Here is a 27391-nt window from a genome sequence, read left to right on the forward strand (position 1 = left end):
CCCCACTCACAGCTTTTGATTCATTTTCTTTCATAAATAATGACATTGTGAAACCCTTTGCGTGCTTTATATGCCCAAGATTTAAATTCTCTCTCTTTCTTTTTTCTTTAGATTTCAGAGCATTTTATTTCGAATTGTAAAAAGAACCGGCAATTCTGGAAAAGATTTGGGATTCTGACATTAAAGAAAAAGAAAAAAAAAACCAGTAGGAACATTTATTTTAGCAGCTAATAATCACCAATTGTACTTTGGCCTGGAGGGTGTGCTTTATTTTTACGACGATGTTTAAAGTTTTATGTCAAGACATATATAGTTGTTTTTTTAAACTAATTTTCAGTGAATCAAAGAACTTTTAGAGCTTAAAAAAAAAAAGTAAACACCAAGTTGTGTTTCCAATTTGCTTTACCTGAATAGGTTTGCTTGGATTGTGGGCATCCTGGGAAATAATTGAACTGAGGGCGATGAGTCAAGTGTGATGGAAACTATCAGAGTTATAACTTAGAGAGCAAATCAGGTGACATCAGTGTTTTCTTTTTCACTTCAACACCTTTCACTGGTGACACAGATGAGGTCACACTGAATAGTTCAGTGCAGTGAATCACCCACTGTGTCAAATGATTACTTCAGCTTAATAAGTACATACGTAATGTAAACTGCAATAAAAATAAATAAACCAGGGATGGCTTTAAAATGAATGCTTTCACTCTTAGAAGTAGTGGGTAAAAACACAAGGAGCCCAAATGTCCGACCAAAAGAGGACAAAACCTGAACTTGAACGCACCATATAAGGTCCTCGGGCGACAGTTTCGTCATCTGTTTACTTATTTCAGTTTTCCACGGGGGGTAATTCCACTCACAGCCCCGACCTGCAGTGAGGACTTCATGCCTCGTGTTTGCAGGTGTTGCCTGTTGCCTGGTTACAGAACGCCCACGGGAGTCCCCACGCCGCGGGAGGGGGGAGGGAGGGGGGTAACCACCGAGTCAGCTTCACCTCAGCGCTGCGTTCAGGAACCGCAGCAGCAACTGTCACTAAACAGAGACGACGAAAACGAAACTGGACGAGGAGGGAGGACACAAAAAAACAACTACAATCTCGATGCGGTTTTTTTTTTCTTTTTTGCAAACATCAGCACCTTTTTGATCTCCACTGCTCGTGTTGAAGACCTGGAAAGCCCCCAATGTTCACCCAGGCAGATGTGCATTTTACCTCGAGTCAGAAAAACCCTGCAGGTTGTGAAGCGTGTTGTGCGATTTGGTTCAAAAATGTTGTGGATGGTTTAATCTGTGATCAATTTGTTATTTAGTTTCACAAAGAGGATGTGAGGGCTCCATCATTCAAATGATCCACCTCGGCTGTTTTCTTAAATGATTTCTATTTTTTCAACACATTGGCTCCATCTAGCGGCAAACACCGGTACAGCTCACAGAAACAGGGCATTGGTCATTTTGCCCTTTGTTTTATTGAATTGGCAAATGATTGCGCCAAAGTAGATAGAACTACTGGATTCTTCTCTAAGTGATGTGGTTATGTGAACTTTTTACAAAGAATTTTTTTTGCCCTATTTGTAGCTTTGTATTAGTTTCCAAAAAAAAAAAAAAGTATTCACATGGCTTTTCTTTACTCTGCAATTTACACAACACAATTACAGAGTTGTGTTGTTGTGATTTTATGTGACAAAAAATAATAAATAAATAAAATAGTGCATAGTTTAAAAGTGGAAGAAAAATGTTTTAGTAAATAATGGTGAACATTTCTGCTCAGTTTCTCATCGCTCTACTTTTTGCTTCGCTTACTGTTCTCTGCCAGCTGCTCATACATACGCCCCTTTGCTTCTCTGCAATACCACTTTTTTTTTTGGGGGGGATCATATTACGGCATGGTGTTGGATTTAATTCCATAATCTTTCACTTCAACACTGAAAACATTTACATTTCTACAGAATGTGAAGTTTGGTGAATAACTCGCATGTAAAACATCTGATTTTGTTTTGTTGTGAACAAAAAAAAAATCAAGTACTGGAATGGATTTTTTTTTTTTTTAGATCTAAGGGCTTAAGACTCTGGTTTCCTAATTGTCGCCACATGTCTGTCGGGTCCATTCAAAGATCTCAGCTCAGGTTTCTAGAATCTTTACAAACAATGAGGAACATCAACTCTTCTGGATGAGGGTGAACTAACCATCATCTCATTTCTTTAGGCTCTTGAATCATTCAGAACATATAGTGAAATGTAGCAGAGAAACTATTTATGGGAAATTACAAGAAGCTTTAACAGGTTCTAATAAAAAAGTGACTTTATTCAATAACATATACATCTGTGGTCATACGCCTCTGCTGGCTATTTACAGCGTTTCTTTCCGCGATATTTGAAGTATTTTGTGCCAGTCTTTTGAAACATGACTGAAATAAATAGACATTATTCCCTCGGGACTTCATTGTTTGCGATTCCTCCGCTTGCTTTCACCGCCTTGGCGTCACGACTCCCATCGCCGTCTTCAGCGTCCTGATGACCTCAGGGTTCAGTCTCTGTTCAGTTCAGATGATTCACTTCCTCTCTGCGACATGCGGCTCTAAAAGTTTCTTGATCTCGAGCTCCTGCACAAGCTTCTCCACCAAGCCCTTAAACAGAGGCTCCGGCTCCTGAAACGACGAGAGGCAGAACAAAACAAAGTCAGCAACCTGCAGACGTTTACATTTCACTGAGCCGGAGTACATGAATGTGTCGAGTTAAAAAGAGATGGATGACAGGTTTAACTACACCACTTCATATATTCAAATAATTCTGTAACAAAACTGTTAGGTCTTGTGATGTGGTGGCCTTTTTAAATCGCAGGCAAAGAGGGAATTAACCAGATTTTTAGCATTCACAAAAACAACCCCCAAAAGAGCTTCATTCAAACAACAAAATGTATCTTTTAATGGATCGGTTCTGCTTTTTTCCAGCTGTAAACATCAATATCGTCGACTAATAGCGAATATCTGCCGGATTAGCCTACGCCCCCGTACCGTTTTGCTACATCATGGCAATCCTCCAAAATTCAGATGATTTTAAGCCTTTCAATCACGAGAATCTACACCAGAGGTTTATGTAGAAGAAAAACAGATGCTGTAGTTTGGGGAACTACAGCATCTGTCAGTGAGGCAGGAGGGGCCCAATCAGAGGACAGAAACAGCGTCATTCTTTAAAGCTGCAGAGTCTTCCACACATGGTATTAATTTCAACTGGATGGGCAACATACATGCATCTTTACTTTTCTTTCAGCCTGTACTTTATAACATATATATCTCAAACCTTTAGATTTGAACAAACATTTAATAAGATGTTCTTACTGTGACAGAAAGACTGGTTACCTTGTGCTCCAGCAGCCTCTGTTTCTCCACAGCCTCATCCAGGGTCAGACCCACCCACTCCGCCTCTTCCTCTGGGATCTCAAACTGCTGCTCAGACGAAAAGAAGGAGAAAACATAAAACAGTCATTTTCTTTTATTTCTCTCCAGGAGATTAAAGCGAAATGAATTCTCAATAGTTGCGTCAATTCGCGGCGAGGCACCTTGTACTTGTTGTAAACGGTCTCCCTCTTGACCGGGTCGTCGGGGTAAAGCTCTGTGTCTCTGCGAGCCAGGCGGAGCAGCATCGCCCTCTTCAGGTTCATCCCCAGCCTGGAGTTCAGGTCCTCCTTCGGTGTCTGAAAAGCGGTGACGATTAAAAGTCAGGAAGACGTATTAATATGGAAAACTAAATTCATGGCACAGCCCGCCCCCGTGCTACGCTTACTTTCAGGATGTAAAAGTCAAAGCCGAAGGCAGCGTCGATGAGGTCCAGAGTGCGAGGCGTCACGTCGATGGTGAACTTGTGATCCAGGATCTCGCTGTACAGTTCCCTCCTGAGCACCTGTGGTTTCCAGACCTTCTTCAGGCGGTTGGACATCTGAGCGACAGATGGGTTACAGTGAACTTTGGAAAAGACAGTGCAACTCCAGAGTCCTGCTCTAGACTTACTTTGTCATTGTTGGCATATCTGAAGCCTCTTATCCAGCCCTCTCCACCCCACAGGCCATCTTGGGACTCCGGAGGGTAGTAGATAGGGATGGGGACATCCTGCACCCGCTCCTTCACCCCGGTCTTGGGGCTTATTCTGTACTGGACTCCCAGGGGCCTCCAGTGGACTGGTGTGGGCTCTTTCGGTTCCAGGGACTTGAGATAGTGTTTGGGGAGACGGGCGTAGATGCCCTGCTTCAGTTTCATAGCCTCCCACAATTTGGGGGGGTATTTATGAAGAGGCATGATGCACTTTGACAAATAAATCTGAAACAGAGGAGGAATAAAATGCAACATCTATATTTAGTGGCAAAACTGCATGGCAAATCAAATATCTTAGTACACTTGAAATGGAATATTTTCCCCAAACTAATCCATATGAAAAAATACTATAGCTTTAGTTTACAGCTCTGAAAATAGGAAGCAGCATTCAATAGGACTTGAGTGTCACTATGAGAGAACATATTTGAACGAAGATCATAATAGTCACAGTCAGACACTTCATAATAATGCTAGTTAGCAGGAAGCTAATACAGATTAAGATGGCTACACAAACAATACGCAACAAAAATAAAACTTTACGAAATCTCGAACTGGAATAATATCAAGGTTCTTACCGGGAACTTAGAAAACAGACAGCTCCGCTAAAGATAGGTCCGTTTTCTATTGGCTTTACTCCCAAATTCAAGCCAGCAAGGACATCGCTTTGCAACCACTACACTGGTTGACTTAGTCTCTCGTTCTTCTTCTCCGGAGATGTGAGCAGAGTGCAATTGCAGTGCTGCCACCTCCTGTCAAATCAATATCACTGCCGCTCTGGTTCTCTTCCGAAAATAAAATAAAATAAAATAAAATAAAATAAAATAAAATAAAATAAAATAAAATAAAATAAAATAAAATAAAATAAAATAAAATAAAATAAAATAAAATAAAATGAAATGAAATGAAATGAAATTAAATTAAATTAAATAAAGTGCTGAGGTTTCGGCAATTTAGTGCATATGCTGAGGTATCCAAGATAAAATACTGCCTCAAAAAGTCTTAATTGTTAACAAATTTGGACTTTTTTATGTTTGGACACAGTCAATTTTTTTTAAAAAATAAAACCAAAATTTCCCTCTCTAGAGGGAAAACCTTTTTATAATTAAGAATCCCACACAATGAGGATTATTTACCAGCTACCATGTCTGGGATCTCTGGAGTTGGACTAGTGTCAGCTGAAAATAAAATAGCTTTTTGGGTTATTTTTGACTTAAAATGGTGTTTCTAGTACAAAACCCATTTTTGTACATTTCCTCATATGTACAAATTGTGAAAACTATAGCACAAAAAATATATATTTCTTCACCTTTAATCTGAAGACAGTAATTCTAAGATAAATTTAAAGATGAACATCTGAAGAGGTTTAAACTAGGGAACAAAAACAAGTTAATCCAAAATGTAATGTGTGAAATATCTTGGCAATATGAAACAAATTAAAAAAAAATCACTAAAAGTCATATATTTCACAACGAACACACCATACAGCACTTCTAAAGTACAGAAAGTCTCTTATTTTAGTTTTGGCTTTTATTTTGAAACACCTCGTAGCGGAAATGATAGTTTTTCGAAAGTAACCTCGTTTTCTCCTGGTTTTCCACATGTTCTGCTGGTAAATGGCCGCCCGAAAGGTGGAATTGAACCACTCTGCCGCTAAGCAGCTACGGGTTTGAAGCCCGCACCCCGGACCACCGAGGCTCATCCGGGCACTTTCAACCTGTCCGAACAGCGCTTTTATCACTACTCAGATTACATATCACTTTCACTTACGGTGCTACCTTGATATTTATTCTTTTTTCATGTAAACCTTTTACAAAACAATGATATCCACCACAACTTATCTGAGATCAAAATTCTCACTTAATAAACCCGAAAACAGGAATATTTTCAGCTCTGTTGTGTGTTATGTAAAGCAGGCGCAATTTGATTGGCTGGTTCACACTGTGAGGGTGAACTCTATCTTCACAGGTGAAAGGTTGCAGATTTTCAGTGAATCCAAGTGAAACAGCAGTCGTGGTTCTGTTTCGTCAACGATTACTCTGTGAAATCTTTAGCAAGGATCAACATGGAAACCCATGTTTGGTAAAGTTATTTATGGTTTTCATAAAGAAACAATAAAATTCAGACCATAAAAACCAACTGAGATTATAATTACTCTTATAAAGTAAAACTATCCATGAACTCGAGTGCAACAACCTAAATATTATATGTTATAGTATTGTACAATATGATATTATTGGAATGACAGCACTATTTTACAATACCTACTGTAAGTTATGAAAAATAGTTTGGATATATTTGTTTCTTCTGCTAGCATTTTCTATTTTCGTTTACTAATTTTGTACGTTATTCTTTAAAATACAAGGATTTCCACATAGCCTTATATCTTTGCCTATTTGATGACTTTAGTATGAACATGTTAAATCAGAAGAAGGTTCCGCAGCATCTTGTGCAGAACAACCAGACTACTGAACAGTTTCTTCCCCCGGGCCATCAGACTGCTTAACGCCACATAACACCCCTCCACACACTCACAAACCAAATGACCCCCCCATGGACATGGTCAATACATGCACTTTAGTTTAGTTTTTTTCACAACACTGAACCTGTGTATTTTATGGCACTTGTATTATATTGTATTTATTTATTGGGTAGTGTAAGGTTTTAGCTCTGCTACACTGGTAGCCAAGTAACGACATTTCGTTGTCAAGATTCACCTTGTGTTTTTTTTGTACAATGACAATAAAGGAAGTCTAAGTCTAAGTCTAAGTCTAAGCTGTTATGCTCAAACATTGTGAAGGATCACAGTCTGGTCTGCAGTCACGCACAGCAGCCCCACACTTCGTCATCCATGGTTTTGGATTTTTTTCTCTCCCTTCTACTAGTTTCAGAAAATTAATCTTGATTTTAAAAGATTTAAAGAAAATAACCTGTAATTGGATTTTAAATTGAAGTAAATAATTAAAGACTTAGCCATACCATCAAATCAATCAATTTGGGGAATGTTCAGCCTGTGGTCAATTTCCCCACTCTCACCAAACTCTTTCCTGCGGGGTCAGAGGTGACCTAAGGGTCATTGGTTTGCGTCCCACATTCCTGATGAGAACGCAGCATGCTGGTGAAAGCTTCAGCATACAGATGCTGTGGGAGATGGAGACCATCTGGCTGGAGAAAGTGTGGAAGTATCTGGTGCTGAGGAAGCCTGAGTGCAACAAAGCAGAAGGAATGAAATCTGTGTCCTTGGGAGGACAAGAAAACTGCATCATTTTCTATAAAATGAGTCCATGTTCATTTTAATATTTTCAATCTATGGGTGTTTCTCTTGTTTGTTCCATCTATTTATTATGCTCCATGTTTAGAAAGCAAAGGCTTGATTGGACATCACCCTAAGCCTACGCCTAACACTAAGCCTGAAAATAACTTAAAGGAAATTTTACTTTGTAACTTAACACCTTGAAATTGGCTCTCCATCTCTTTAAAAACTTCTGCTCTTTTTGAAACTTCGTCTTCAGGAAGTCGTCGCAGCACCTCTGCTCTATTAACCCTTTAACAATGTTTTTACCAGCATTGCACCGGGAAGCAGCCCAACTGATGCACAGTTCCACCAGGTGTTTGCTAATTGCTGCTGGCTAGTCCGAAGGAACTCAGTGGGGGATCCCCAGGAGAGGGTTGTTTTGTGAAGCTGCAGCTCTGAGGAGGGGCTTTGTCTCAAAGGCGGGGCTAAGTCCACCCAAGTATTTAGCACAGCTGAATGGATTTCTCAAACATGCATGAAACAATCAAAGTAACACTCCAAGTATGTTTTTCATGAGGGAACAACATTATAACATAATGTAACACTCAAAAATTTGATTTTACATAATGCTGTAATTTATTTAACATCGCCCACATAAAATCAAAAAAGTAAAACTTTTCCATAATCAAATAAAGAGACAAAAATGGATAGAAAATCTTTGGAATAATACCTGTTTATATAATAAAACTAACAGAGAAAAACATGTTGTCCTATTTTCTGCGTTCACCTTCTTATCAGGTAAAAACAGAGAGTCAGAGGAAAGTGTTCTCGATGACCAGAGTCTGAGGCTCCTCCTCGCTCTCTCCAGTTCCTGGACTCTGGACGCTCCGGATCTGCTCCTCCGTCTCTTCCAGTAGGGAGCAGCACATACTGGCAGCACAGGCTTTCCCGCAGGCCAGGCTGCAGGGTGGGAGAGATTTGTCCTCTCTGTGGACAAAGGTGGCGGCTCCATCTCCTCCGATCAAGGAAGAGGAGGAAGTGAATTCTGGCTGAACAGTGCTGCAGCTCACACCCACGTTCTGCAGCACTGTGGTGATTCCTGACATCAGATCAGCGTAACTGGACAAATAAAAATACATGAAATATATATGAGGCATCAATAAATACATTTATGTTGAATTCTTATCAATGATAAGTTATATAAATGTAGTTTTTTTGTTTTGTTTTAATGGTGGTGCACAGCCTCTCTTCCCCATGCAAATAATTACCTGCGTGCCGACACCATGAAGGTGAAAATGCTGGGCTAATCCACTCAGATGATTTACAGATTGTTTAAACGCAGTTAAGGTCCACTTTGGCATTTTGTCCTCTTTGACTTGCAATAAACTTTGACCTCTGGTTACTAACTGCAGGTAAAAATACGAGAATACTGGAAAAACCGAACTATTCCTTTAAAATGTGATGCAGACTGGAAGGCAAAGACCCTGAAAACCAAAGTAGGGATTAAATCCCAAACATAATCTGGCATAGAGAAGTTAAATAGGCGCAATTGGTTTGTCGCCTTATGACTGACTGCATGTTAACTCATGATTCTGTCGGTGACTGGGGCATCTTGAGATGAGGAAGTTCTTTAAAGACTGTTGTTCAAAATAAGAAAATAAAAACACAACTTTCCTCTAAGCTCAACAGAAAGCCTTTTCATGATTTCCTGTTTTGCTTAAGGCTTTCTACTCTGATATTAAAACATACTGAGCCAAAAAAAAAAAAACAATCAGTGAAATATTAAATGTAGTCATAGACTGTTAACCAAGCAACCTAAAAACGACTAAAAACGTCTCTGGAAATGTTATTGTTGTGATTCCAACTTATATTTTCCAGCGCTTCAGCCCGTTCAAATCGCTTCAAACTCATGTCTGCAGAATGAGTTATTTGACTTCACCTGTTCGACAGAAACCCAGTGTGGCAGTGAACGTGGACAGAGGCCACTGTGAGCGACTCGGTCAGCTGCCAGACGTGGAGCTCGTGCACAGCCTGCACCCCGGGAACGCCGGCGAGCCTCCGGCTGACATCAGACACACGCATGTGTGGGGGAGAGGCCTGGAGAAGCAGCATGCCAAACCTGTACACCTGCAGGGATGCAATACGGACACACAAAAACCAAGCTACGTCATTTAGAGCAGGCCTCATTGAGTTAAAAAAAGGAGTAAAGCAGATAAAAATGATAAATATTCTGGGCACCTTATGGTTACCCAGTGATGTGTTACTGGGGAACCATTAGAAGATGGGGCCTGGATGGGTTATTGTGGGCTTTGCCTAGTTGGGGCCCAGATTTTCCCAACAAATTACCCGTTTGGGTTTATAAAATGGGGTCATGATGGAACCTGCGAACAATCCCACTTAAAACCCACTTTTATTGGGTACCCTCATTGTGCCTGATAATTTAAAAGATGGGTCCGGGATGGATTCTTGTGTACTTTTCCCAGTCGGGGCTCATATGGTGACCAGATTTTTCCAACATAAAACCTACATGGGTTTATAAAATGGGGCCATTATGGAACCTGCAGACAATCCTACATGGGGCCCATTTTCAAGCCCATATTGGCCCCACGTTAAAATGTTGGCGGGGTCTGTTCCTATAACTGTCTGAACGATTCGGGAACAACGTCTGAATGAGATGCAGATGATGAGCGTTGGCGCCACCTCTGAATTATAAATGTATCTCATGTAACTGTTTACATTAGTCGCTATCTCGTGAACAAGCTGATTAACGTGCGATTTTAATTTATCTTGTATACCGCAATTGCAAAATTTTGTTTTTTCGGCAAGGATTTGTGTTCCTTTGAGATGGAAACGCAACGATAGAGAAACAGGGCGTCTTCAGTCAGTGGCTTCTTCAGATTTGCTACAGGAGATCTTCCCTGACCAGCGCCGTCACTTCCTACAACGTCTCTTTAAGGAAATAAAAGCTGACAGAGTGACCTGCGGCACAGACGTTGCAATCAGCGTGATGACAGCCAGCATGGAGAGGCCCGGGTCCAGATAAACCAGGACGCTGCAGGCTCCAGAGCCGTGCAGGAGCTGTGGAACGACCAGCGTCACCAGGCTGTTGATCAGAGCCAGGAGGGATGTGAAGAGTCCCTGGATGACGAAGACGAAGGACAGGAGGCAGAGGGCCCAGCGGCAGCTCCATCCAGATGATGGCTTGTCCGCTGAAGAGGGTTCGTGTGTATTCTGACTGTCTGTGATTGGAGGAAACGGAAACAGATAAAACAAAACAAACAAAAAAAAGCATTTTGAGCATTTTGGATGAAAATGTCAATTATCGGTACTCTGTTACCAGGATGCTCAATGCACAGGCGGCGGTTCAGACTCTCTTCCTTTAAACGTGCAGCACTGTCCTCTCCGCTGGTGGTTTCCTGCAGCTGAAGCTCCGTTCTGCAGGCGTGGTGAGGCAGGTTGAGAGTTCCTGGATTACAGAGGACAAGAGCCCCGCTGTGGAGACAGCGGTGTGCTGCAGTTTGAACTTTGGACGGGTCAGAGAGCTGCTCTTCGTCCTGGCCTTGGGACTCCTCTGCAGCGCGGACGGTGGGAGAGGAGCAGAGGAATGGAAAACAAGGCCTTGTGGGTTATTAAATTCCAGCTGAACATACACATCGTTCTCTTAGAGGAGACTTTTAAATCAAATAATAATGCTTCTTTTATGTTTGCCTCGCAATTGTTTGATCTTTTTTTAAAACTGCTACTCCGAAGTACATGATTTCTAGCAAAAGCATTTACGACGTTTCAGGGTTCTTCCACACTTTGTCCAATTACAGCCACAAGATAAAATCTATTCAGACTGGGATTTTAAGAGACAGGCCCAGGAAGTGAAATTATTAGTTGATTAAAAACAGTGCAATCAACATACTTGAGGAACCACCTAAATGTAGTCAGAGTGTAGCGAAACTACACACCTTCCATCAAACGGTAGGACGGGCAACAGTGGCATCAGTCAGAGAAGCAGCCAAGAGGCCCGTGGTATCTCTGGAGGAGCTGCAGACACAATCCTCAGGTGGGATAATCTGTGAACTTTTCCGGCCTTCATGAAACAGTTGCAAAAACAAAGTTGATGTTGAACAAAGGTTAGCAGGAATCTGTTTTTGCAGTTCGCCGCCAGCCAGGTCAGGGAAACACGGGGAAGAAGGTGCTCCGGGTCAAATAATGGCAAAATCACAGGGGCAGTATCATGTAAAATCTACTTTTTACATGTCGAAGAGTAGGAGCTTCTTAAAGAGTCGGAGGCCCAATTTCATGGTGTTAAAATGCAAAATCAAAATTTTTTTTGTCATGTTTGATGCATTTTACCTCAACAGTTACCTCAACAGCATGTGCTATAAATAGGCACAACGTGCCTGTAAAATACGTAACGCTGCCCCTTTAAAGGTTATGACCTATGTGTGGTTCTGAATGATTTAGACACGATTATATATTCTTCTTAGATCCTCTTTAGATTTTGTGGCAAGACATGAAAATCGATGTTTTTGGAAAAACTCGATGCTGGAATGATCGCAGGAAAGTGGGCAAAAATATTGAATCAGAGGGATCAATACTCTGCATGTCATGATAATGGGATTCTTAATATGTTCAGTGTGTGATGAAAAAAACAAAAAACCCTTGTAAGTCAATGCATTAGTTTTGTGTCACTGTTGGAGAGGTGTCATGGTGTCTGTCACCTTTGCAGCTCATTTCAAGGCGAGGTTCGGTCTCCACCCGCCGCCTGCAGCTTCCTGCCTTCTTATCCAGCAGCTCATCCCAGTCCAGGACAAACAGCAGCATCTTATGGAGCAGACTCCCAGCCCCGATCAGCACCGGCAGCAGGGGGTGGTGAACTGGGTGGGGCTTCACCAGGAAACCCATGATCTCCAAGAAATAGGCGACGCACAGAGAGACCAGGAGGAGGTAGGAAACGAAAACACCCACAGCCCGCTTCCTGCTGTCGGGGAACGACAGGCCGCAGCTCGGAGCTGCTGGGGAAAAATGTTTCTGCGAGTCAATCGGTGCAGCCGGGTCTCGGTGGGGCGGCTCTGGAGTGGACTGAGCTCTGGGTGGAAGTTCAGCAGGTGGAGCGGAGTGTGAAGGAGGAGGAAGGGTCCCTGAGGAAGAGGAGGAGGCGAGCGGAGAAAATGGGGAGGGGTCCGAGGAGGGGGTGCAAGGATTGCCGAAGCCCTCAGTCCGGTGGAGAGCCATGTGGAAAAGGATGAAAAGTGTATGGAAGCCGTCCACCATGGTGATGAGAGACTTACACAGCTGACTGACGGCGATCTCACACAGCAGCAGCAGCACGGTCACCCCCATAATGCACCGCTGTCGCAGCCTCATACCTGACACTGGGAGACAAATTAAGAACAAAAAAAAAATAAAATGGCGTAAAGTGACAAAAACTCTCCCAATAATGACCACGGTGGTGGAAGCATCATGCTGTGGGGTTATTTTTCTTCAGTAGAAACTCATCAGAGTTGATGAGGGAATAAATGCAAGAGCATCCAAAAAAATCTTAGAGAAGAGACAAGAACCAGACCTTCCTACCCAACATCAGTGTCTGACCTCACAGACGCCGTTCTGGAGATCTCTCTCTTAAACCAAAACCTTCCCAAAAGATTTGAAAACTTTACCTACAAAGGGAGGACAGATCATATTAAATCCTCTGGATGATGAATAAGATGTCAATGAAGTTCATTCACTGAAGTCGACAATTATTGATAACCCAGGCACAAGTTTCTTCTGACAGGAAGTAGTGTTACAGTATTAATGTTTACATCAATGCTGTGGGCCAGCAGAGATCTCACAGCAGAGAATCTTATCAACTAAGATAAACTGACAACCCCCCACCCCCCAAAAAACAAACGACGACTTTGATTGCTGTAAGGACAATTCAGCAAATGCCTTTGGAAAAGCTCAGCATTTTTTCCATTAGAAATAAATGTTTCAGTTGAGTGAAAATCATTTGAACGGCTCTATTTTAATCACGCACTCCCTCCCTGACGGTATGATTCACACGCATGGATTATTGAGCTGATCATCTTGATGTGCATGGATAGCAGGAGATGCACGTTGCTTCAGAGTCGAAGGGAAGAAGGTTGAGATAAGCCTCCCACAGACATAGAAACAAAAAAACATTTTGAAGATTCAACACACACACAAAAAAGGAAAAATAAATAAATAAAATAAATGAAACATTCTTCCAAATGAGGAAATAAAAATTACACACACACACACATATATATATATATATATATATATATATATATATATATATATATATATATATATATAATATATATATATATATATATATATATATATATATATATATATATATACACTCCTGATTTTAGGTAACCAACTAACCAGAGTTCTATGCAGAACTTTTTTTTTTCATTTTAAAGTAAATTTAAAATGTATTTACCCCGAAGAAGCAGACGAGGGAAAGACAAGCTTAACTCCTGGATAGAGTCTGTGTGTGGATGTTGCTCCCTCTTCGGTGTACCGTCCTCCTCTTCCTCCTCCTCTTCCTCCTCCTCTCTTCCCGGCTCTAATCGCAGTCATGTGAGCGGCAGAGGAAGGTGGGTCGTCCCTGTTCGCGTTTTGGAGGGACACAGTGCGGCCCCACCACCGACACACGCAGTCCGGCCCACGCTGCGTGCACAACTGTTTGCGCTCAAAATCCACGTTGAGCCGTCAAGGCGAGGGACTCGAACCGGGTCACGTCAGGAACCGCATCATGGAGAAACATGAAAAAAAAAAAAAAAAAAAAAACCGAAAGATATCAAGTAAAAAAAAAAAGAAAAAAAAAGGGAAAGTTAGAAGAAAAGATAAATTGTGGACTTTTCCCAACATTTAATTGACCTTTTATCCACTCACAACTTGGGGAAAAATAAAAAATAATAAAAAAAAGAAGCAAAGCTTAGCAGGAAAATGTAACAATATTTAAGAGAATATGATACTCCTATGGTGTCATAAGAAACAACAACAATATTCCCATGGGGCAAAACTTTATTGAAATACAGAAAACAACATTTTACACAGATAAAAAAAAACATTTTTGCCCTTAACAGATTTCTTCTGGTTTTACTTTGTGATTGCACAGAAATTTTTCAGACAGCCAAGCAAAAGATTAAGATAAGTTAAAGATGATCTGAGAAAACACAAAAGTTTTCAAATGATTAATTTATTTCTTGTTAAAACATAAATTGGCTGTAATTCCAAAATTACAGCCAAAAAAATATGTACATTCCACAGAAATATATTTCCAAATCCGTTTGGAAATATATTACAAGCTTCCTCCAGGCTTGACTTCTGCAATCAGGAAATCATTTAAGAAGAAACCATTTGACAACATGAAGTAGACCAACAGTGTCCTAGTCAAAGTATAGGTCTAAATCTGATTGGGATAATTTGGTGTGACTGATTAAAACAATCCAGTAGAGAAAATGGGCTGAAACACCTCAACTCACACATTTTGTTTTCACGTTGGTTACAAGAAAGCAAAACGTGAAGAATCTCGGACAAATGGTTTTATAATTAAAACGTAACTGTGCAAATGAACACTTCACTTCTGCAGCTCTCTCAGTATATCTGAAAACGACTGACCCGTTCCTTCCTCGATCGGTCGCTGGTCCCGCTTGTTTCAGTCCACTTGGTTGTGGATCAACAGGACGGATACGGGCTGACACTACAGATAAATCCCTGCCATCCCACCGGCATGCCAGCACATTCCTGAGGCACGGCCAACCCCAAAGAAAGCCCAGGCGAGAGAGCGTTTGATGGTCACCGAACCCAAACTGCAGCCTTTGTCGTCTCAGGAGGCACAGTTGAGGTCAGACCTTTGGCTCGGGGGGGAAAACACTGTTTTTGCTGATATTTGTTTTGCTTTGGTCACCGTCTGGGTGCTGAAATCTCATCACTGCTCCGATTTAAATTTAGATTAGAATCACCAAATTTGAAGTGGTCACTTTAAGTTGATGGCTCTCTTTTAAAGATGGGGAAACATCTGACTGGTTTATGTAACTGGTTGTGATACTGTGGAAATGATGGGACATGTTTTGATGGCGGTTTTTTCAAATGAGCGATATGGCTCTCCACCCAGGGCTATTTGACCTGGGGTTGTGTTTACGTCCTCAATTAGAAAAGAAGTGTAAAAAAAAAAAAGCTATGAGGTTTTTTGATTAGTGAAACCTCCATTCTTTATGTGGAAATTTCATCATATAATGGGGAATGCAGCAGTGTGTCCCATCAATTTACCTGGAAGAGATCAAACATCTGACAAACATTTCATTCATTCCTCCTCTGGCTCTCAGTTTCTCATCAACGTGGACCAATGAGAAGCTTTAGGAACTTCTCTGCTCGCATAACTCCAAAAACAGCAGCCGAACATGAGGAAATATTTCACCTCAAGCGTTGTTTTGAAACCACTCTCAGAGTCACAAGAAAACACAAGACAAACACAACTGATAAATAAATGCCAGAAAAAAAAAAAAAAAAATCAATCAACCATTGTTTTCTGCTTTAACGCCACCTTTCTACAGATAATTAGATCATGGCATTTTTATTTTCGTTTTAGTTGCATTCAGTTAGCTACATGTAACCCTTTTGCAGTTATTTTTGCATAACACCAAAACTACTTCATTTTTATGTTTTCTTCTTACTTTCAGCAGCTAAAGAGGCATTTGCCAATTCGTTCATTGAACTAATCCGTCCTGAAGTAATACCAAAGTCAGCAGCAGTTTCTCTTAAAAACAACTCACTAAACACTAAAATAAACCAGCTTCCTGGCAACATGTCAGTCAACTCTAATGTAAGCTTTCTCTAATGATATTGTAAATCTTTTCGTTTTTCTCACCACTCTCTCCCTGTCGGATCAGAACTGGATTGTGTGGATTAGTGTGCTCTGGCATTCCCTGAGGAATCCTGAGCCGGCGCTCCACAGCCTGACCCTCAGATTGCCTCCGCGTTTCCCTCGTGACGAGGGGCCAAACAGATTCTCTCCAGGGCTAAAGACTCTTTTTTTTTTGCACTTTCTGTGAATCTGCTCGGTGGGCACAAAGAGGCACATCCATACGATGTTCAGTCAGAGGGATATTTTCAACTTGCTTTCCTCTCACGGGACTGATGAGATGATCCCGGATCCCACTGGAAAGTGAGCAAAATGCCAAAGACAAGTATCAATTGGGAGTCGGGGCTTTAGCTCCAGGTGTGTTGAGGAGGATGAACTGCTGAAGAGTCAGTGACTCAATAAAGCTGCTAAGAGAGAAATGTTTCATCAGCTGGTGTGAGAAACTGAACTTTAACACATTTGTGTTTGTCTGCATTGAGCCGACCTCATACTGGATCATTGTGTAGGATCTCTTTTATAAAGAGGCTTTAGACGTTTGTTGTGAACTGAACTATTATTGATCATGATGGCTGTTTGCTGGGATTTTGACCCATGCCCCTTTACAGAACCGCTGTACCTGAATCAGGTTTGTAGGTAAACTCACAGATCATTTTTAGCTTTGCTCATAAATTTTCGGTGACACCGAGATCCACGTGTCGAGTCATCGTCCGGAAGGCCCATTTCAACTCGAGTTTCAACTTCAAGGCCAACTTAAAATGTTTCATCTCTTCATAACGACCTTCCTTCATCATGTAATCGTTCTTGGAAAGTGTACCAATCCCTCCCAAAGGAAAACACCCAAACATGCTGCTGCCCCCCATACTTAACATTTGGCATGGTGTTTTGTAGGATCCAAGCCTTTTTCAAATATAACACTGGTAGCTGTTGCCAAACCCTTAGATATTCGCTTCATCAGACCACCTCAAGTATTTGTCCCAGAGAATCTGTCTTTTCCAAGATGTCTTATTTTTTTTTAGTATTTTTATTCTCAATGTGGATAAAGAAACCCATCAGCTCCAGTCAACATTTTTTCAAGGTCTTCTTTTGGGTTGATGCGTTCATCTCTGGGACAGAGAACTTGTCTTGTTCGAGTCTGACGTGCTCAAGATTCCCATCCCGGTCACACTTGCAAATAGAGGAGTTGACGCCTTTAGGCAGACGGACCAAGGATGAACTACAAAAACAGAACCGACTCGGAAGAACTTCAGGTTTCATGACTTCCCGCTTTAACCTGTTAACATTCGGCTTTCTCATGGGACAAATCCCAAAACCTCAGACTAACTAATTCACCACAGAGTCGTTTCATTAATCATTACATGCATTTATTTGAGAGAAACAAATTTCGCCATACATATCTTTGTGATTACCAGCACATTTCAATTAAGTTAACAAATCATTATTAAAAATTTCTAAAAATTAAAGCATTACAAACAGTGTGGGTGGCAGGGTGCGGGGGAAAACTACCATTTGGGTGGAGAATCGTTGTGGCATCGATCGCTGTTTCCATGGAGGAGGAAAGAAAAACACAGCCTGCCTGTTTCTGCGTCAGGGGAACAAAAAGCAAAATGTGAAGGCAGAGAGAACTGGACCTCTTCACAGAAACATCGAATGGATGTTTTAATGTTTAAGACTTTTTTTCTTGATCTAAGAATATTTAGCTGCTGAGCTCATAATTCTTCTTAAAGTCCGAATGAAAGAAAACAAAAAAAGCCATCAACGCCCCCTTGTGGCCAATGATTCGCTCTGCAGGGCTGCTGCAGGACAGGAACCTCGACATGTTTACAGCTTTCTGCACCCCAGTAGTCAACCATTCAATTAAACCCACCATTTACTCCTATAATAGATTATCCCGTCCTGAAAAACGTCCTTTAGTCTAAATATTTTCTCTAGTTTGCATATGAAATATACATCAAAACGGGCGTCGGCTTTAAAAGCGACCCCTGGGATAAAACAAGCAGATTGAGAGATGGAAACATTTTAAACCGAAGAGATGTCCAAAAATACAAAAATAAGTCATTTCTCAAAGCTGAATATGGGTGAGAGTTATGAGTAAAAACTGAGGGAAACAGAAGAAGGTGCGAGGAGTTCAGAGCTGAATAAACTCTGGGGGAATAAAAACAAAAACAAAAGAAAAACATCTAATCTGACTTCTCTTTAAATTGACATAAACTCTGAGTCATGATTTGTGCAATTCTGTAATTTGGGGATTCAATTCCTTTATGCCAAACATAAAACGGAGGTTTCCAATCGTGCAAAACGTGTTTTAATGTTCGGGTCTGGACAGCAAGTAAGAGGACGCGGATTCCTGAGGGGCCAAACAGAGCAGAAGACGAGAAACCACAGGGGAAAAAAAGTCACTTTGGCAGAGGTCCCTTAGAGTTTTATTTCTGGTGGGGAGCAAGAGAGAAAGAGCGAGGAGACCAGCAGACACACACAATGTTTACAGCTACACAGATGGATAAACATCCTCAGGTTTCTTGGATACAAAAGCCTTTAACAGCAACTTACTCCCAACCTCGAGTGTTTTGAAGCCAGCAGGTCTGCTCAGCAGGGGGCCACTGTGTTTCTTGTCGTCAGCTTCACGTCGAGTCATAAAAAAACTGCGAATCGATTTGCCTGACGACAGTCTACGAAGAGCGAGTAAGGGCTGTCAGAGAGGTCTTTGGTTAGTGTTTTACCCTCCGCTCCTCCGTCCCTGATCAGTCTGCGACTCATCGAGGTTCACGGAAACGTCACAGAACGGGAAAACGTAGTGATGACCTACCCCAGCTTTCACGTGGGTGATATAGCTATGGATGTAGAAGACTTCCTATGTGTCAAAGGTTGAGCTCCGGGTGATACTGTCCTCTTTGTATGTTCATGTTAGGAGCTGTTGACTTTAACACTGCGTCATCCGTCCTTTACATGAAGCGCTGTTGTTGTTTGTTGTTGGATAACGTGAAGAAATGACAAAAATATTGTGGGGCAGCCGGTCGTGTTGCAGAGCTTGACGAATCGTCTTAGTGTTGCTTCCTTCTGTCCTCGCAGTGGCTGCAGGGAAACCAGAGGCAGAGACAAATCAGTCCTGAAAGCAGCAGAGAGGATGATTCACACTGAACCAGTCCCACGTTTTGATGGGACTGGTTTAGTGGTTGTAACGCAAATTTAATGGGAACGGCTTCATCGATACTTTATTATCCAACACCAACAGAAATATTATTCACTTTCAACATAAGGGTTGGGGAATATGGACTTTAATTTAGTGATACGACTGGTAATTGTAAAAATGATAAGAACTATCAAGAACTAAGAACGACACAAACACAAATACTACTTTTGAACTACATTTGTTATACACTTCTTTCGGACAGCAGTCAGTCAAGAAGTGTGATTTGTATCACACAGTAAGTCAATTTAATCATATTTAATTCCAACATTATGGACAGCTTTGGTTTGTTTTTCAAACATCATAAACTGGAATTTATCATGACAACAACAAATCAAAATTCCTATTATTATAAAAAATGTAGCTGATAACAATAAGACATTTGTACTCGATGCTTAGAAAGTCTGAAACTTTTCCATTTCTCTCTCTAAGCTCATTTATCTTTTCTCTTTAAAATATTCATATTTGTATGACATGAAATATGATGGTCAGCAGTAGGAAGTGTGAAAAAGACGTTTGGCCAGCGTGTCCAGAAGATGCAGATATTTACCAATTTACGCTGCGTCTCTCCCGTTGTCCATGCTGGCCTCCAGCAGCAGCTCCTCTAGCTCCAGTGCACAGCTGGAACTAACTGCAAGGCGACGCAGAACAGATGTTGACAACAAATAAAATATGGAGGGTGAGTCATCTGAAGAGGAGCAGCGACTCACCGTGCTCCATCACACAGCTGCCGGGCTTCGGGGTTTCGCCGTCCAGCAGGTGGAGGGAGAACTCGGTCTTCAGGCCGTTGGGCAGAGCTGAAGCGACCACCTCTCCGTCCAGCGCCTCCACAAAACACTCATCGGCCGAGTTCTCGTCAGTCAACTCTTGATCTTTAACCTGTGAGGCTGAATTCACGTCAGTGCTGTCTTCAGGCGGACTGGAGGACGACGGAGCGTGCTGGTTGGTCTGGACCGGGTCTGGACTTATTTCCACTTGGCTTGGCTCGTCGTCCATTGGGTTAGGGGGAGGGGACTCTCCTGGTCCTGCTGTCTGGTCAGTGTTTAGCTCTTGCTGCGCAGGTGTCGGCTGAGCTAATTCATTTGTGGAGGGTCCCTGGCCGCCATCTTGTAGCTTTCCCTCGTTTTCCTCTGCTTTATTGCTTCCCTCTGTGGCGGCGGGCTCCTGAGGGGGGCCAACCGGGGGCCTCGTTGGCTTCAAAGCCACATCCGGCAGAGGAGAGGAGTTTGAAGGCAATGCTGGTGTTGGCAGACTTGGATCCGTCAATCCTGCTGGATCTAAAGTTCTGGCTTTTGCACCCTCTGATGACAGCGGGTCTAGTTTGGGACTCTGAGCAGCTCCTACTCTCTCGCCGGCGGCCTCCTCTGTGGTTTTGCTGTCTGTAGATGGAGCAGGCGGGCTCCCGCTGGCGCCCTCCGGTGTCAGTTGTGTTTGTGCGGGTGTTAGTGTCGTCAAGTGTTTCGGTGGGCATGGAGCTGCAGGAGCTGCAGCTTTCTGCAGCTGCTCCGGTGGGCTCTCCACCCGCGTCACCATAAATATCTTGTGGCCCCTTCCGGGACTCGACACGGAGATGCAGCGGCCGGGCGAGGGAGGCGTCCCCGGAGGCGCCGGGACCGTAGACTCTGTGACCGTTATTCCCGTAATCAAAGCTGGTGCTCTAGTAGGCGAGGCAGAGTGGGGCGAGGGGGTAAGAGAGGCACTAAGGGGGGGCTGACTGACTGGAGCAGCCTGGTTCGACACAACGGGAGAAGACTTGGTCACCCCCTCATCCTCATCCTCATCCTCGGTGTCCGAGTCAGAGTCCAGGTTTTCAGGAGGAGCGGTCGTGTCGGGGCTTGTTTCTGACCGGCTGTCCGTTTGTGACGCGTTTTCAGTCGGTTTGCCTTCCTCCTCTCCTTCCTTTCTCTCAGCTGAAGCCAGTTCGTCTTCCTCTTCCTCCCTCGTTCCGTCCTCTGTGGCTATTTCAGCCATGGAGGCCGACAGCTTCATCTTCTCCTCGGTTTCCTCCTTTTCCTTCGCAAGGATGAAGTTCCTCTTACAGCCGTTCTGGATTTCGGTCAGCAGGGCGCGCTGCGTCTCGATGAAGCTCTTCACCTGAAACACGAGAGCAGAGTTCAAGTCGTTCTTAAAAAGCTGAGGCTTGATTGTGTAGTGTGTTGAGTGAGGCGGCATTTAATAAACAAATAGTGTTACAGCATTTAATATTAGGGCCGCATTTCATTAGAAAGAGATCAAATTGAGCTGCTGTTGAATATTGTGACGACATCCATTGTAATTTGGGAAGTTTCTCGATGCAGTCTGCTGGGTTTTATTAGAAAACTTTTTAATTTGAACCAAACTTGTTTCTCAACTTGGATCGACTGGCATGTCAGTGTGATTAAACTTAAGTGACTTCTTTTTAAATAAAGCTCCTTGAGACGACGTGACTGGACGTACATTGAATTACTGCAAACACTGAAATGTCCCTGAGAATTAAAACGTGATGCATTCAGCATCTGTTGCTGTGTCGGCTGCAGAGGCTACAGCTTCTGAAGAGGACAGTGATGAATCTGACGATGATGAAGAAGATAAGACCTTTGATGACCTTGAGACCAGCAGCAGGAAGTTGGTCGGCTGCAGTACTTCTGATTCCAGCGTCTCGTTTGAGTTGTGCTTCACGGCGACTTCATTTTTAAATGCAACACTAACTGTGGTTCATGCTAAAACAAAGCAGTGACATTGACCAAAATGTTTTGTCAGATATTGTCCTGCGTTTAGTTGAGCCTCTCACGGCACCTTCCTGTTATAACCACGGGGTCAAACTGAGAGAATAAAAATCACCTTTTCCTCTTCTTTATTTTTAAATGCAGTTAATGCTTACACTTTCTTTCTTGGGTTCTCGGTCCAGGTCGAGGCGCAGCAGCGAGTTGTTGACCTTCAGCGCGAGCGACAGCGCCATCAGGCCTCCGGTCTTGATCTCATTCTCCCGCAGGTCCAGACGCAGCAGTCTGGGGCTCTCTGCGATGAACTCAGCCACAGCGACAGCTCCTGCACCCCAACGTTAACGCAGCCAGAGAGTGAAGACCCAAACACTGTAGAAGACGTACACACACACGCACGCACGCACGCACACACACACAGACAGCTTCGGATCCCACCTTCACAGGACAGCTTGGTGGAAGCCAGTCCCAGCCTGAGCACAGAGCGGTTGGCGATCAGTCCGTCCTTCAGCTTGTGGACTCCTTCGTTACCCACCGAATTGTGGCCGAGGTTCAGAGTCTCCAGACTCTGGGTGCACGGCTGAGAGACGCGAAACACACACTCATCTTCAACCGAATGAAGCAAACTAAAACGAATCATGTTTCTGTCATATTTTAGATGCGGAAGGTGGAACTCTGGTTCATATTCTCTGACACTGAAGAGGCATTTGAAAAGACGAGATGCTCGTCGAGTGATTTGATTACGATTCCAATTTTTGATTCTGAAATGTTTTTCGATTTAGAAATCAATTTTCTGTAGATTCTGTTTAAATTATGTGACTGACAAGAAGAAGAGACGGTAAAAACAAAGTTGACGTTTGTTTATAAGAAATTCAATAACATTACATACTGCATCAAATGCCGCCAGATTATATTTGAACAACAACAGACTTAGGTTAGATTTTTCTTACATAAAAGCATATCAAAGAATAATTTCAAAATGTAATTTTTGATAAAAAAGAATCAGATTTTTGATCACAATGAATGGATTCAGAACTGCCAGGACTAGGAATTGCGAATCTCTGTGGAATTTATTTTTTTTCTGTCGTTTAAAAATATAAAGACAGCTGCTAGTTTTGACATCTCACCTTTAAACTTTGTGCAGAGGAGGCTTAACGATTTTACATGCAACACTGCACAGTTTTTCCTCATTGAACAGCTGAATATGGACCCATTTAATAATCTTTAGAGTCTATTAATTCTAGCTGAACTCCCACTTTTCACTCTTCATTATTCTTACAAAAATTTGTTCCGATGCTAAAACATTGAGTTAAATAAGAAAGAAAACTATATTCAGGGATAAAGTGTTTATATATAATATGTGTGGTGGAGACTGTGTGTGTGTGAGTGTGTGTGTGTGTGTGTGGTGTACCAGTGCAGCAGCGAGGTAGCCCATGCCATTGTGTGTTAGCTGGTTGTTCCATAGCACCAAAGTGACGAGACCTTTCCTTTGCTCCTTTAGTCCTTCACACAGGTAGGCCAGACCTGAGATGTCAAACACACAACAACAACAATAATAATAATAATGAAATGTGTGCATCACCTGAATGTTAAGTATAGCACCTTGCAAAAGCAATTTGTGCTCTTTAGCCACGTTCACATTTTGTCAAGTAACAACCAAAAGCGTCGATGTGGTAAAGTTTGATTTTATGTGATAAACACTGAACTTAATATAACTATGGAGTGGAAGGCAAAATACATTGTTTATTTAACCTTTTATAAGTAACTAAAAAGAAATATGTACATTTATTTCTGCTTTTCTGATCATTACTTTATAGAAGCTACGCTTGTTTAGGTTGTTTTTGTTCAGTCTTTTTGCAGATCAGCTCGTCGATGGGGAGCATCTGTGAACATCAATTGTCAAATATTTTCAACAGTAAATATAGGTCTGGAGCACTTTAACGTGTAAGTATGGCTGACGCAAACCATTTTATTAAAGTTCTGGCTGCAAGTTGAAGGTCATCTTCCCGCTGGAAGGTGAATCGCTGCTTAAGACTCAAATCTGTTCAGCCTCTAACAATTTTTCTTCCAATTTAACTCATTTCACTTTATTCATATTGCATCACCTCACAGCAAAAGACATTATAAGACAAATGGATCCAATTTAAAATTGAAAGATACAGTTTAATCAATCCAATTGTTCAAATTCAATTCCTTCCATTCTAGAGGAATTGTAGCCCCCCCATGATTTTCCTGTTTTTAGCTCTATCCAACTCTCACCAGCTTTCTTGTTCCTGTCAAAGAAATAATGCAACCACAAACATGTTTCACTATGGGGAGGTGCTGCGTTAGCTTTGTATGTAGGTAAAATGTCTATTATAAATGTTGGATTTGTTTCAACAATGTCTTTAATTTTGGGACTTAAAATTGCACGGTGCAGTTTTCAGACTGTGTTTAGTAAATGCGTTTGGCTTAATTCAACTTCAAAACTCTTTGTTGCATTTCGTTCACCAAAAAAAATCTGATAATCTTTTGGTTGCTATGTGACAACATACAATGTCTTGTAAAATACTTCTACAAGTCAGGTAAAGAAAATAACGCAATAGTAATAGAATGTGATAACTGTGTCACATTTCGAGTCCTCATCTTTTGTCAGGGTTGCGTACCCGAGTCTAGGATGTGGTTATTGCGCAGGTCCAGAATCTGGATGTTGCAGTTGAACTTGAGCAGGTTTCCCAGCTGAGCTGAGTCCTGCAGGCCGTTGAGCTTGTTGTCTGCCAGGTACAGCTCTCGCAGGTTCATGTTCATCTTCAGCGCCGTGGCTGACAGGGGAGAGGGCGTTTGAGGCAAAGCGAGTTGCCGGAGGGATAAACAAAGAGATCAGATTTCACATCATTCTGAGAAAAAAACAAAAAAAAAAACCAAAAAGAAAACAGAGCAGAGGACACGAAGAGGCTGCCTGTCCTTTGCATGTCTCACCTAGTAACATGAGCGGCCTGCCAGAGAGACCAGCGTTCTCCAGGTGGAGGACGGCCAAGCTGCCACTGATCCTGAGCGCCCGGGCTACAAACGGAGCCGAGTGGTCCAGCAGGGGAGTGTTACGGGCCTCCAGGTACTGAAGGGAGCTCGTCTGTGGAGGAAACGACAACAGAGGCTCAGCTTCAAACACAAACACATCAACAAATCAGACTCCTTTCATAAAGCAGTTGATATGTTTTACCTCTGCAGTAGCAGCTTCTCAGCAGATGACATGGCATTTCTAATCTAAGCAGTTATTTGTGTGAATCAAATCGACACACTGACTTTTTTACGTAAGTGATTTGAATTGTGTTTTCTGTTTAAGCCGAGGTTTAATCTCATTCACTCATTCATGCGCAGCAATTTGCCAAAACATTAGTCGAATAAGATTTAAGAGTCCCGATGAGTCCTGGTGTGTGTGACTGTGTGTAGTCTTCAGGAAGGTCTCCATTAATAATCTGTCATCCGTCGTTTTTTTTTTTCTCAAAAGTTTTTGTGGCATTAGTGTCCCGGAGAAGAAAACATGAACGACAGAAGCCTCAGTGCGTTTCTGCTCTACCACTGAGCCACTTTGAGATCATTAGACTGCATTTAGGCAAACAGAGCTGATCAGATGATCAATTAGCTGCTCACCTGAAGAAGCTATGATTTCAGAAACTTTCATTTGATCTATATTACTTGTTATTGAGTCTGAATAATCATCGGCTGGTATTAAGGTTGGATAATTGGATACTTTCTTACTTGATAACAATGCTTGACTGAAGCCAAAAAATGCAGCTGACAGAAAAACAACCCGACACCTAAAGCTGTTTTTAAGTGGTGAACACAAACTCTTCAGCTGCAAGCAAAGCCTTTGTTTTCTCTGGAGAGACTCCAAATGCAGCAGCGCTTCTTTTAGTCAAAGTCTGAACAGAAGGAGAGCGTCCCAGAAAATACATTTATTTAAATAATCGCAATAAGATAAAGTAATCCCAAATAGTTGTAGTTTAATACAGCAACTAATTCAAGGATTTTTGGATTTCTTTTGTTTTAAATTGTCAAATCAGTCATGCATGTTTGCATCTTTTTGCCCACAAAAAAAGTGCAAATGTCACTGTGTCAATATTTTGCACATTGTCGTTTGTCGGACCGATGAAAATCGATTAGGAAAATGTTGCACCTCGCCCAATCTTAGCTACATACTATAAATCTGATTCCGTACTTTCCATTTGTGACAGCACACGGTTAAAACTGGGAAAGAATTCATTTTAAGTTGGGAGAATTTGAATCTCTGAGTCAGAAACAAAACAAAAGAAACAATCTCTCACCTTTCTCATCATGTGGGCGGCGGCCTGCCATCCCCGTGTGCCGATATGCTTGTTGAAGGAGATGTTGAGATGTGTGGCCGACTCGTAGTACTCGATCATGTCAAAGAGAGCCGACGCACCCTGAGAACGACAACAACCCGAGGACGGACTTTTAAAAACGTCACGAAAGAACAAAAAAAAAAAAAATCCCAAAGGTTTCAAGTTGTTCATTATGTCAGAACATCTTAAGAAATTTCAGAGGAGATCTGAACTGTTCTTCAGGAGAAATTAGAGGCGTTTTCATGATGCCTTTTGAAGTGTTTGGGATTTCTTTAAGAGTTGCTCAGGTTATGGTATATATTTTATTTATTTATTATGAAAACAAGAAAAAAAATGTCAGATGAATTCAACACAATTAACACAAAGATGAATTTAAATGTGTTCTCTGAATATAGAAGATTGCTTTTACACATTCAAAATACAACAATTTGTAGAAAAAAAAGTTCAATTATAAAGAAACCTGTTTGAAGTCTTTGTCGAACACTAATGTAATGTTATTTTATATGATGTTACAGCTTCCTATTTGTTATACAAGATTAATATGAAGTTAATTAGTTCTACTTACCTTAAATAAAGCTACTTAAATAGTGAGAGGAGAAAATATAAAAGAAATACAAGTATGTAATAAAATAAAATAAATATTAAAATCTCAACAAGTCAGGGCAATGATTTTATCTTTGTATTACTTTCTCATTAAACAGGTTTATGATAAAATATTTTAACAATTCACTGGAGAGTGATTTTGTCTATTAAAGACTTCTACTTTTCTTTAAAGTCTGATCTGCAAATTTAGATTTTAAAACATAATAATGTAAATTTGTGTTAGAGCTCATCTGATAGGGGTAGTAGTGTTTAGTCTGGGAATAAATTAAGGAAGTTATCAATATTTATGCATCACATCACGAGACCCTAACCTTCATCTGATTTAATTAAACTCAAAAAGTGCAAAGAAAGCATAAGCCGTTTAGATTATTGGTAAAAC

General features: G+C 41.6%; 3 protein-coding genes and 1 non-coding gene across 4 annotated transcripts in view; all 4 read right to left on the reverse strand.

The window, feature by feature from the left end:
* Nucleotides 1–2275: 2275 nt before the first annotated feature.
* On the reverse strand, nt 2276–4787 carry mrpl28 (mitochondrial ribosomal protein L28). The gene is made up of 6 exons (XM_055045544.1): nt 4655–4787; nt 3999–4304; nt 3775–3927; nt 3551–3685; nt 3351–3437; nt 2276–2639 (listed from the first exon to the last, which is right to left on the reverse strand). The coding sequence occupies exons 2-6, from the start codon at nt 4281–4283 to the stop codon at nt 2544–2546; spliced, it is 756 nt and encodes a 251-aa protein (XP_054901519.1). The 5' UTR covers nt 4284–4304; nt 4655–4787; the 3' UTR covers nt 2276–2543.
* Nucleotides 4788–5697: 910 nt separating this feature from the next.
* trnastop-uca (transfer RNA opal suppressor (anticodon UCA)) lies at nt 5698–5784 on the reverse strand. Its single transcript has one exon. It is a non-coding gene; the product is annotated as a tRNA-Sec (tRNA).
* A 2167-nt stretch (nt 5785–7951) lies between these two features.
* Nucleotides 7952–13825, reverse strand: LOC129369798 (proton-coupled zinc antiporter SLC30A1). The gene is made up of 6 exons (XM_055045436.1): nt 13757–13825; nt 12024–12677; nt 10649–10882; nt 10291–10550; nt 9251–9438; nt 7952–8430 (listed from the first exon to the last, which is right to left on the reverse strand). The coding sequence occupies exons 2-6, from the start codon at nt 12667–12669 to the stop codon at nt 8124–8126; spliced, it is 1635 nt and encodes a 544-aa protein (XP_054901411.1). The 5' UTR covers nt 12670–12677; nt 13757–13825; the 3' UTR covers nt 7952–8123.
* Nucleotides 13826–17515: 3690 nt separating this feature from the next.
* The window catches only part of ppp1r37 (protein phosphatase 1, regulatory subunit 37), a 38337-nt gene continuing 28461 nt past the window's right edge, over nt 17516–27391 (reverse strand). Inside the window, exons 5-13 of the mRNA XM_055045437.1 lie at nt 26371–26490; nt 25025–25175; nt 24712–24867; nt 23478–23590; nt 22505–22646; nt 22228–22394; nt 20078–21461; nt 19918–19998; nt 17516–19252 (exon numbers count right to left, since the gene is read on the reverse strand). Of these exons, the coding sequence (XP_054901412.1) occupies nt 19922–19998; nt 20078–21461; nt 22228–22394; nt 22505–22646; nt 23478–23590; nt 24712–24867; nt 25025–25175; nt 26371–26490 (2310 nt within the window). The 3' untranslated portion in view covers nt 17516–19252; nt 19918–19921. The remainder of the gene's footprint in view (nt 19253–19917; nt 19999–20077; nt 21462–22227; nt 22395–22504; nt 22647–23477; nt 23591–24711; nt 24868–25024; nt 25176–26370; nt 26491–27391) is intronic.

Source organism: Poeciliopsis prolifica, unplaced genomic scaffold (genome assembly GCF_027474105.1).
Source record: "Poeciliopsis prolifica strain line A6 unplaced genomic scaffold, Auburn_PproV2 SCAFFOLD022, whole genome shotgun sequence".
Classification (NCBI taxonomy): Eukaryota; Metazoa; Chordata; class Actinopteri; order Cyprinodontiformes; family Poeciliidae; genus Poeciliopsis; species Poeciliopsis prolifica.